Source organism: Diadema antillarum, unplaced genomic scaffold, assembly GCF_040938485.1.
Source record: "Diadema antillarum isolate AM-2024a unplaced genomic scaffold, OU_Dant_1.0 scf00000103, whole genome shotgun sequence".
In the NCBI taxonomy this organism is placed as follows: domain Eukaryota; kingdom Metazoa; phylum Echinodermata; class Echinoidea; order Diadematoida; family Diadematidae; genus Diadema; species Diadema antillarum.
Window position 1 is genome coordinate 381,113 of NW_027270992.1, and position 11,667 is coordinate 392,779.

Consider the following 11,667-nt stretch of genomic DNA (forward strand, 5'->3'; position numbering starts at 1 on the left):
CCTCCACAGTCGACCTTCCTACACTTCCATCACACTCAGACAACTACCTAACGTGAGTATCACCATTTTATTGTCCGCTAGATGTAAATTTTGCCGTTATATCCCCCATAAATGTAACTACAACGTTAAATGTAATATAGACTTTAAATGTTTATTGACCAAATCAAACATAAATTTTTTACATTTTATTTCAACCCTAAATGTGATAATCGGAAAAATCCCTGATACGTTTTAACCCTAGATGCAGTCACGATCCTATTATAATGTAAAGATTTAACCCTAAATGGAATTATTAGTTAGTATAGGGTCGACATTAGATTTAGAGGTGATGCAGCCATCACCAAATGTCCAATGCTAGTACGATCTTGTCATTTTTTTAGGAGTGTCCCGTGGCTCTTTGTCCACACTGTTATCATTATTATTATTATTATTATTATTATTATTATTATTATTATCATTATTATTATCATTGATATTATTATTATCATTATTATTATTATTATTACTATCGTTATTGTTATTATTCACTCTGACAGCTTACCAAAGACTCGATCAACCAGTCTCTCCATTTAGGTATTCTTAAGATAACATTAAAGGGACTGTACAGTTCTGGTTGAGGTGAGGATTTAGTTTGTAACGTTTTGCGAGATATTCAGAAACCACTCTATGAGATGTCAAAAAGCATGTAATTCTAAGGGGTATCAAAAGTTTATTTGATGAAAATCGGTTTTGAAATGGCTGAAATATCCAAAAACAAGGTGAAACAAAGAGATTCTAATAAAAGGCGTGGCCTGTCGCCTTTCATTATTATTACTTTGTTGGATATCTCAGCCATTTGAAAACCAACTCCATCAAATAAACGTTGAATCCTTCTTGAAATTACATGCTCTTTCATATTTCATATGAGGTTTCTCATTATCTCACTTAGGAATGTTATAAACCTGAACCCCCATCTGAACCAGTACTGTACAGTCCCTTTAAGCCTCATTTACAGGAGTTGGAAGATTCAAGTAAAGAAAAAAATAAGTTGAATCTTTACCCCAAGTATCGTTTCAAAAATCTTTTGTCGCAGAGTCAACATGGTCTGCAAGGTCCTCATCGCTTTCATGGCCCTCGTGGTCGTCGCTTTTGCCTTCGAGATGGAGGTCGATGACGAATTCGCCGCCGACATGGAATTCATGAAGAGGGACCCGGTCATGCAGGACTTCTACCTCGCCGAGAAGAGGGGCAAGAGCATGAGGAAGTACAAGCGTAAGTAACGTGAATCCTGCATGACTAGGGTTAGATGCGCCTGCAGCACTTTCATGAATAACAAATCCCCCCCCCCCCCCCCTCGTTCAGGCGGTCAATGATACACTTAAAGTTACGCTCCAGATTCTTTTTAGAATTTTGGGATTCCTTTCGGATGGGAACAGGCTTTGAAAGGGAGTCCAGAAAAAAATTACCCTCTATCGAGGTATCTGGAAGGGAAGCCAGCAAAGCAGCATGACGTATGTACAGTGCATGTGGCTAAGTGTCCTGCGAAAAGAATCCCAGCCCGCTGTGCCTGGCAGCAAAACATACACATAAATCAGAGAGATGCGTCTCCCTGCATCAATATATGAGGGATATTCGGGAGATCTGGCAAACACCAAGAAGTCCCACTATATTTCGGTGGTGTTTTTTTTTTCGAGGGTTTTCAAACTAATCCTATTCGGAACCCTATTTCAGGATAATTTGGGAAAGATTTCATAACTATGCCTGATTAAGAATATTATTCATGGAAAAAATACTGAAACAGTCTTTTCGATTCCTCTGACTTTCAGGTCTTAAAGGTCCTGTTAACCTTTGGGAGCAGTGATTTAAATGTTCAAGATATCACCTTTGATGCATATGTGTAGGTCAGTTGTATCACAAAACATCCTACCATAAATTATAAAATTTTTGCAATAAAGAATAAGATATAAGGAGATATCACTACTTTCTCATTAAATCATACTGTAGACGGTTTAGCCTGGAAATATTTGTTATTATAACCATTGTTCATATTTTGTTTATATAACAATACTTGACATCGATTATACTTGTTCAAATTTTACATTTTTTGTTTCTATCCCTAACTCACATATTAGAACTATTTTCAAGCGCCGATGCTGGGTTTTTGTTTCATCTGCAAATGATAAATTGTGCCTTTAATATGACTAAAAACATAGAAACAAGGGGAAGATGACCTTGTCGAATATCGTACGGTTTTGTACATTGTTAATGAAAATACCAAATCTAAGATAGATGCAATGAAGAAAATGAGTTGAATCCCCCTTTCCAGGTCTCATTCATTCATTTTGTTTCTTTATTCGTCATTTTATTTCGGGGGGATGTGACACAGTGGATAAAACTCTCGACTCTCAATCGAAGGACGCGAGTTCGATTCCAGAAAAGTGCCTACGTCCTTGGACAAGCCTAGCTTTACCCACCATGTCCCTCTCGACCCAGGTGCATGCATGAATGGATACCTGGTAATGCTAGGGTAATAGTAATGGCAGGGCCCTCTGGTAGAGCAGTGACAACACTGAAGAGGCTACCCTGGATAGATAGGACTTTATAACTTTACATAACATATATTCCTCCACTCTGTTCGCAGCGTGTGCTACCCAGATAAACTCAGACCAGACTTGCTGGTGCACCCGACGAGGAAACCAGTTCGCCTTCTGCACAGGTGAGCTTTTCTTATTGCTTGTTTGTCTGTCCGTTTCGCTGCGTCCATGAGAGAAGAGAAGAGAGAGAGAGAGAGAGAGAGAGAGAGAGAGTCTCTCTCTCTCTCTCTCTGTTTATGTGTTTATGTGTTTACTGTAACTTTGCTCTTGCGTTTTGGTCAATGTCTGTATCAATCAATGTCTTTTTTTTTTTTTTGGTTTAGCCTTTTCCCACTTTCCAGAAGTCAAGTAAGTAATACGTTGTATCGCTCTTTCCTTCAGCTTAAAAGAAAAAGTCTCTTCATTTTTATCATATATATATAATTATATATTACATATTGTTTACTATATTATTACAAATCATACTGTGATTCTTCATTTCAGGAGCTGCCGGAGGAGAGGGCATCTAAAAAAAGAACTCCGTCACGACCACTTCAATAACCCCTGACCCGAATCACTCCCGGAAAAAGCCAGGACATGTTCAACGACCAAGAGAATGTCATGTAGATTCTGATGTAGCAGCTGCTATAATCACTTAATAGTTTCTATGATTTTTGACCCAGATTTTGCCATGGCCTAGAATAAATACGAATATTTTAAAAAACGGTTGCGTCGCATAGCGTTGTTTAGACTTGATCTTGTCGTCTGTCAATGTTTGGCAAATAATTCTAAGAATGGTGAGAGAATGGTTGGTATGACGAAGGTGTTTTGCTGTACTAGAAATGTAGAATGTTAGTAGTAGTATAAGATAAACAAGAACGAACAAAAAGAGGTGTACATATCTATCTCTCTCTCTTTAGATCTACAAACACTCACTCACACATTGACAATATGATATATGTATATACACACACGTATATATGAATATACAGTATGATATGTGCATTTGCTGTCTGTAAAACACAGAGTAACAAAAGTAGTATCAGGAACTGGCAGGATTATGATTATAGAGAGTGACACCAGTTACGCAAGACACTACGCATTATTGGAATGAGATTATTCGAAAAGAAAATTCATATACATTGTTGTAGGTGTCAGAAAAACCCCACCATTTTCTACTTTTGATCTGTAATAGTTACGAAACTATACATACCACTGTCATTGATATGAGTTATAGCTGAATAGTGTACAATTTAGTTAAAGGTGATTTGAATATGAAAGTATGAATCAGTTTCATTAAATCCATGATTAATTCTAAAGTTAAGTTCCAGAGTTTGGTCGAATTTGAACTCTCTGTACAAAATTAAAACTTTACACAAGAACCAATGATGTGTATATGAGAATGTGTGCTTACAATGACCCCTAACAATAGACATGAATACCACAAATACCACCTTTTCAGAGCATTGCTGACTAGGCTTAAGGTCTCTTGCTCAGACGCGCATGGATGCTTTATTAATAAATCATGATGGATTGCCCAGGGCATCTACTGCTAGTCTGAATTCTTGGTAAGGGGTAAAATGCATGCACATGAAAAAAGTAAGCACATGTTTTCATGTGCTTTTAAACACTACATTTCAGGATGAATAAAAGACTAGCTGTGATAGTGTAATAGAGCATTCAAACCCTGGCCATTGTTTAGGACCATTGTCTGGGTGTTAACCACACACTCCCATACACAGCAATTAACCCCTGTGCAAAGTGAAAGTTTTGTATAGAGGGTTGAAAATAGAGCAAAATCTGAAACCTTACTTCAATAAAAATAAATCTTGAGCTTATTGAAACTGATTTATGCTCCTTTTTCAAATTACCTTCGACAAAATTGTACATTTTATCAGTTATTGCTCATACAAATGTCAGTGTTTTTTGATATATAGTATTTGATATATTAAAGATAAAAAGTGGGAAATGTTTGAAGATATACATAATATGATATATGATATATAAATATGTATTATGATATTCAATGTAGCAAACCACTCTTTAACGTCAGGATCGGATTTGATAAATCATCATGTTATATATCATGCTAAACACAAGGCAAGGCTTATGATATCAAAATACAAAGTTAAACTGATTTTAAATGACAGTTTGGGGTTTTTTTTAGCAACACCAAAATTGGTATAGGTATCATTTTTTGCAATTTAATTTTCAATGAATTTATACTGTATCTCAAAATAATAGGTAATGCACTATACATAATAATGTAATATGAAATATCATATTTTCATCACATTTAACATAACAATTCGTTCGATTGCTATCAATGGAAATTGTAGTGTAAATGAAATAAATAAACCAGGAAATACAGCATGTATCACAAGTTGTACTGTTACTCGTACAGAAATGAAAAGTCTGTAAGGTTAAGGTCTGAGGGGTAAGAGTGATTTAATGATATAATAACGTTGCTTGATAGAAAGCCTGAATTTACAAACAAACCTAACGAATCTGCATCAATCAAACCTGTAAATGTCTTGGAAGGCATGTATAATGACACCCTTACCTGGGTTGCAGTTTTCACAAGTCTTCAATGACACGATGAATAACATATCAATGTGGCACTAAATGATGCAGGAATAACACGTGCAGAGAGAGAGAGAGAGAGAGAGAGAGAGAGATGGGGGGGGGGAGAAGGAAATAGAAGATATAAAGTGAACAAGACGAGATTATCATTTTTTTTTCATTTACATTAATCTAGTATCTTGCTTTTTGAAAGTTTGTTTTCTATTGTGTTACTCTTTGCGGTACTTTTAGTTATTGATTGTTTCTTGATGTACTGTTAAATGTATATTCATGTAGTGATGGGCAGTGTATTATACAATATCATATCATCTAATTTAGGGATTGTAATGAAATCATAGCTGTGTTACATGTATTTTACATTTGAATCGTTCTATGTTCGTTCTATGTGTCTTCTATCGTTCTAAATGTATTGTTGTGTATACAGCCATGATATTTGTTTATATTCAAGACGTATGTATATATATATATATATACATTTTTTTTTGCACTTTACCGTTATTTATGTATGTATGTTGACCCATATGGAAACCAGGTCTGCTGATCACGGTGTTCCACCCCAAGAAGTGGCAATAAATTCAAATGCATGATTAATTATAACATGGCATTGATCCATGATATTAGGTGTTTTTTCTTTTCTCTGTTTAGTTTTACAGGTCATGGTAATTGAGTTTATCTCAAATGGGGGCTCTACCAGTCATGGGTTTCCTAAATTTCAGTGGTAGCCACATTTTCAATTATTTTGTCAGGGCTAGGAAAATGAAACTGCTTTATTAGTTTGATCAAGAACATGCTTTGTGTATCGATAGGTATATCGTCGAGTGTAAAAGACAGTACAATATTAACAAATTTACTTTTGATTTACGCTCCCCCACTTTGGTTCTTGCAACTGCAAGTGTTGCAAGTGATGTTATAAGTACATGTATTATTGTTCGGACTATTTTTGAACATAAAAATGGACAAACTATTATTATATAGTAATAGTTGTAATAATTATTGTAGCTCAGTTATGTTTGTTTCATACATTTTTGAACAGACAGTGGATATAAATTCAAATCAATTAATCAATCAATCAATCAATCAATCAATCAATCAAAATTACAAATCACTAATCCCAATCATTTATCAGTAATAACTAATTAGTAAAAAAGACAAACTCACAACAATAAGCCCTCGTCCTTACTTTTCCGTGACTTATTCACGGAACATTTCTAATTCCATTTCTACGTTTTTAGGTAGATAATAATAATGCCTTGTTCTCATAGTATAAACACACAGCAACATCCAAACGCCGTTACTAGAGAAACCAATCATAGATAAATGCATAATTGGCATAAATAACATAAATAGATTTAAAAAAAGGAGATGTGATACATTTTTGTAAATCTTTTGATATTTAGAATATAACAATCTTACCAACATCCAACAAAATGTTTAGAGATTCCATTAAGGTATGTAATACTTTGAACATGAGATGTTGAGCATGACTGTTTAGACGCATGCTAGGTAAAGGAAAATATGGTGATAGCTATTTATAAAATCACAACTTACGAATATAAATGTAAATGTAACATTGTGTGTGTTGGCATTTCATCAAACATTACACATTTCCATTTGACTACATAGATTTATTGATTCCACTTTAATGTTGAGAACAATGGGGTGATAATTTCAATCTCTTACCGTTCAAAATTGTGTTCAGCATACGACGATAATACACATTGGCTGAAAACTATAAAGTCCTTGGTCTTTTAAAACCTAGAGTTGTCAAGGTAATGATTGTCTACTGGTTGCCTTACAAGCAACCGGACGTTCATCAATGTCAAAATGCCAAATTTAGGTCATGGCCCTTTGAGAAAGTAAGACTTTAGCTTTTAGTAGAACATGGAAACGGGAAAGATTTTCAGGAAGGAAGGGAAGGGGAATAGGTTAAAGCATAAACTCCAGAGGATTTTAAATGAATGTATTTCCTGAAAATCTGGAGGAGTGGAAGTTATAACTGGGGCATGACGGACGTTCAACACCTGCGAGTAGATTCTTGAAGACTGACTCTTTATTCTCACCTTAACGTAACAGATCGATGACTCAAACAAACAGGAACAGATTGCTCGTCAAAAGGACATCATCACTTCGATTACGTGGGATATGAAATACATGACCAACGGAGCCTCAAACGCATCTCGGCTAAGCGAGAATTGGCCAGATGGAAGGGTTCCATTTTGCTTTGATTATATGACTTTGTTTGCTTCTACACATGAAGAAAAAAGAACAGGGAAAAGTTAATTTACTTAATAGGGAAGCAGGAAGAAATGTCACGTCAAATAACAACGTATGTAGTCTTTTCTGCCCCTCCCTCCCCCTCACACAAACACACAAAATCTCTCTTTTTCTATCGCTTGGTATCATTTTATGGGATTAACTCTGATCGAGAAATACATAAAAGGCAGTCGTTTGACGGGTAAAGATCATCAGACGCCAGCAAGAGATCCTCAACAGTCGACCTTCCAACACATCCATCACAACTACGTGAGTATCACCGTCGTATTGTCAGCACCCTAACTTTAACTTTTCCGTTGTATAACTTCTACACGTAGTAACAGCATCACATTTAATATGATTCATTTTAAGCCTTAATGTGATATCAACCCTTAATAGAATTATTCTAACGCTATTATGTAAGCCCATGATAATCAATTCAAACCTAAATGTACGAAATTTTAACCCAGGCCTAAACAATTGCTGAATGTCATACCAAAACAGGAAACAATCCTGAATGTTGAACATTTCAACCATGGTTCATGATATTGACTCTAAAAAGAATTAGTTTTTCCCATAAATTTAGTTAAGTCAGTATACTAGTCACTATGTCAACCAATTCCCATGCAATGAAAATGGTATCTGGGCAGGTTGGTGAGGAAAAGGTCTAATAGCTCTTTATCCATATTATTGTTTAAAAGTTTGATTTTGATTGTCTTCCAGATGTTCTATCAATGAATCACTCAATTTTAATTTCCTCAAAGATAAGGTGATGATAGATTGCAAGGGTAGTTTAACAGGAAGGAGAGAAAGTAAAGATAGTAAAACAAGCAATATGACAGGTGAGCCAAAATATATATATATATATATATATATATAGATATATACATGTGTGTGTGTGTGTGTGTGTATGCAAATATATACATATTGAATAGAAACCAAGTTCATGTTGCCATTACCATCAAATTATTTCAGCACACAAACTTTCGAGCTATTCGCCCTTTCTCAAGTGCTCTTGATTCACAAGAACACCTGAGAAAGGGTAAATCGCTCGAAAATTTGTGTGCCGAAATAAACTTTTGGTATTGTGGATATATATATATATATATATATATATATATGAAGAACTTGCTTCGAAATGGCGCTAAATCCATCATTTTTCAATGGATTTAGCGCCTTTTGGTTGCAAGCTCTTCATATATATATAAATGTATATTTTCTTTTGTCTTAGAGTCATCATGGTAAGCAAGGTCCTCATCGCTTTCATGGCCCTCGTGGTCGTCGCTTCAGCCCTCGAGTTCGCCGAGGGAGATGAGTACGCCGCCGACATGGAGTTCATGAAGAGGGACCCGGTCATGCAGGAGTTCTACCTCGCCGAGAAGAGGGGCCAGAGCATGAGGAAGTACAAGCGTAAGTATCACTTGAATTTGTCTGCTTTTCTAAAACCTGCCTCTACATTTCTTTAAGATGTGATATTATTGTTATGCATATTGAAGAGTTTAAATAAAAAAAGATATATATATATATATATATATATATATATATATATATATTATATATCCATTTGATTAATTTGAGATATGTGATATTGAAACTGCTGAAAAGCAAATAAAATAATTAAAATATATTCGAATGTCCTGGTAGATTACACGTCATATATTTTCAAAGAGTGCTTTTAATATGATCATATATAATTGGTTGATGAAAATCATTGTTGACCATCGTTAAGTAACTTCATAACGTAACCTTTTGTTTGGATATTCCCATTAGGACAGATTTCAATGTATGAATTTTGATTCTTCATTTATTTATTCATATGTGCGTAATAGTGTTCTCTTAAACACATTCGTACAGTACTTTTGCAATCTCTCCATGCAAGCTTTTTTTTATGATACAAAGTTTTGTTTAAAAAAAGGTCAAAACTGACAGAATGACAGATTGTATGTATACATTGGAAAGAAAAAAAATAAAAGTAAGATTAAAGAAATTAGTAACATGAGACGACCACATTATGACCATATCTTATGATATGGTGAGGTGTTTTTTTTTTTCGATCCTGGCTCACACTCATTTACTTTTTTTCCCGTTAATTTGCTCGCAGCGTGTGCCACCCAGCTGAACGAGGACCAGACCTGCTGGTGCAGTCGACGAGGTGGCAAGTTCGCCTTCTGCTCAGGTAAGCTGTTGTTAGATAATAATTTCCTTGTCTGCCTGTCTGTGTACATGTGGATGTGTGTGTTATGGTATCTGTTATCTTTATTTTTCATTTCAGGAGCTGCCGGAGGAGAGGGAATCTAAACCGGAGCTCCGCCATGACCTCTTCAATGACCCCTGACCCGAGTCACTCTCGTAAAGAGCCAGGACAAGTTCAATGACCACGCGAATGTCTAGACTCTGAAGTATATAGACGCTGCGATCATCAAGTGTTAGATTTTTGTCCCCTTGATTTTCGCCCCAGATTATGCTATGAATTAGAAGCAATAAATCTTATATAAAACTAAAAGGCTAGGTTGCTCAGTGTCGTTTAGGCTTGGGTCTCGAGGTCTGTCAATGTTTTGCAATTATGAAAGAAGAGTGTGATATGAAGAAGGCGTTTTGATGTTTTGCAATAGTAGAAATGAAGAGTGGTAATAGGAGTATAAGAGAGATGAGAACGAACAAGCAGAGTTGTAATCATCTATCTGTCTTACTTTCTTAATCTCCATAAATACAAACACATGCACACACATACAATCGCACATAGTGTGTACATAAATATACATAATACATACAATATATATTTAATTATATTTGTAATATATATATATATATATATATATATGCATACATAAATATATATCTCATACATACATACATTACACATATGCACATTTAAAACTTTTTCTCTAAATCACAAAGTTGCAAAAGCATGTTAGGATCAAACCTCTGTCGTGCAAACTTTAACGAACGGAATAATGATATATAATGAGGGACACCATTTCTGCATTATCATTGTACATGTACAAATTGTTGATAATATGCCCTATAACACATAGTTGTTGTTTTTTTACAATCTTCAACAAAAGTGTACACAAGGTACAATAGATAATACAGAAAGGCTATAGCTTTAGCGTAGCTTGATATGCTTGCAGCTCTTATACATAAATCATATAATAAACACAGAGAGAAAAAAAATATACGGGAGTGTGACTTACGTAGAGAAATATATACGATAGAAGAAAGAAAAAGAGGACAAAAAATAGTTTGCCTGGTTCAGCAAAGGTTTGCCTATTGTTCACATAAAATGATAATCAGCTTACACAGTATTTATGAATATGTTATCAACAGGTTCATGGGAGTATAGGGGGTATGGTGCCCACACATCCAATGTGGAGGTAAAAAGTAAGGAGAAGGACGCTTTCATGATAATCATTGATTGGAGTATTAAAAAAGAAAACAAAAAAATGACACTCCTGATCATTTATTTTATAGAAATGGCGATACACACAAGCAATCCTCGATATTCTTTGAGAACATCGGTAAAATCAATTTGCCAGTCTCAGTGTCGTTTGTTTGTTTGTTTGTTTGTTTGTTTGTTTGTTTGTTTTTTTTTTGGGGGGGGGGGGGGCTAGGAATAAAATGTTATCGAGAATTCCCCCTTTTTTCGAATAGGCTATGATGACTTTATCCAAACCCCGAGAATTTCTTCTTTTCCTTCTGGAGGAAAAATAACACGTATAGAATTGATTGTTAGATATATTTACATTATGTACATACAATTAAACATCATTAATCATTATTTAAAGATGGATTCATCTTTGTGAGGAAAGCAAACATGAAAGTAATGGACTCCGAGATACACCGAATATATACAACCTGAACCAATATTTATCATAATAACATGCATTTCACTCAAGCAAACTTAAACTATGGAATAAATCAGAAACGGTTTGGGTTTTTTTTTCAGAGGTGTGACGGTTTTGTCAAGGCCCCATGGAATCAAGGGAATAAACAGAAATGAGAAAAAAAAAAAGGAAGAGAAGATGAAAAAGTAGGTGAAATAAAAACAGACAAACCAAGGACAAATTCAAGACTCCTCCACTCCCAAAACACACGCACACACATACCAGGAAATAAAAATAGAAGGTCGCTTAATCGTGTTGATAATGATGACATTTTGCCACAGGTCTGTGAAGAATGTGCACATATATTAACGTTATGATTATGTGATGCTTGAAGGGCCTATGATTTCTATCATCAGTGGATGTATAACATGCCAAACACCAGCTACAATAACAAC

General features: G+C 35.1%; 2 protein-coding genes across 2 annotated transcripts; both read left to right on the plus strand.

Annotated features, from left to right (window-relative positions):
• LOC139718989 (uncharacterized) lies at positions 1 to 3,082 on the plus strand. Its single transcript, XM_071630428.1, has 4 exons — positions 1 to 52; positions 1,073 to 1,251; positions 2,621 to 2,695; positions 3,057 to 3,082. The coding sequence occupies exons 2-4, from the start codon at positions 1,080 to 1,082 to the stop codon at positions 3,080 to 3,082; spliced, it is 273 nt and encodes a 90-aa protein (XP_071486529.1). The 5' UTR covers positions 1 to 52; positions 1,073 to 1,079.
• A 4,523-nt stretch (positions 3,083 to 7,605) lies between these two features.
• LOC139718927 (uncharacterized) lies at positions 7,606 to 9,686 on the plus strand. Its single transcript, XM_071630377.1, has 4 exons — positions 7,606 to 7,658; positions 8,620 to 8,798; positions 9,490 to 9,564; positions 9,661 to 9,686. The coding sequence occupies exons 2-4, from the start codon at positions 8,627 to 8,629 to the stop codon at positions 9,684 to 9,686; spliced, it is 273 nt and encodes a 90-aa protein (XP_071486478.1). The 5' UTR covers positions 7,606 to 7,658; positions 8,620 to 8,626.
• Positions 9,687 to 11,667: the final 1,981 nt, after the last annotated feature.

Coding starts and splice junctions, on each gene's coding strand:
- LOC139718989 (XM_071630428.1), top strand. CDS start 1,080: ATGGTCTGCAAGGTCCTCATCGCTTTCATGGCCCTCGTGGTCGTCGCT. Junction 1,252..2,620: donor GAGCATGAGGAAGTACAAGC/GTAAGTAACGTG, acceptor CTCTGTTCGCAG/CGTGTGCTACCCAGATAAAC. Junction 2,696..3,056: donor CCAGTTCGCCTTCTGCACAG/GTGAGCTTTTCT, acceptor TCTTCATTTCAG/GAGCTGCCGGAGGAGAGGGC.
- LOC139718927 (XM_071630377.1), top strand. CDS start 8,627: ATGGTAAGCAAGGTCCTCATCGCTTTCATGGCCCTCGTGGTCGTCGCT. Junction 8,799..9,489: donor GAGCATGAGGAAGTACAAGC/GTAAGTATCACT, acceptor ATTTGCTCGCAG/CGTGTGCCACCCAGCTGAAC. Junction 9,565..9,660: donor CAAGTTCGCCTTCTGCTCAG/GTAAGCTGTTGT, acceptor TTTTCATTTCAG/GAGCTGCCGGAGGAGAGGGA.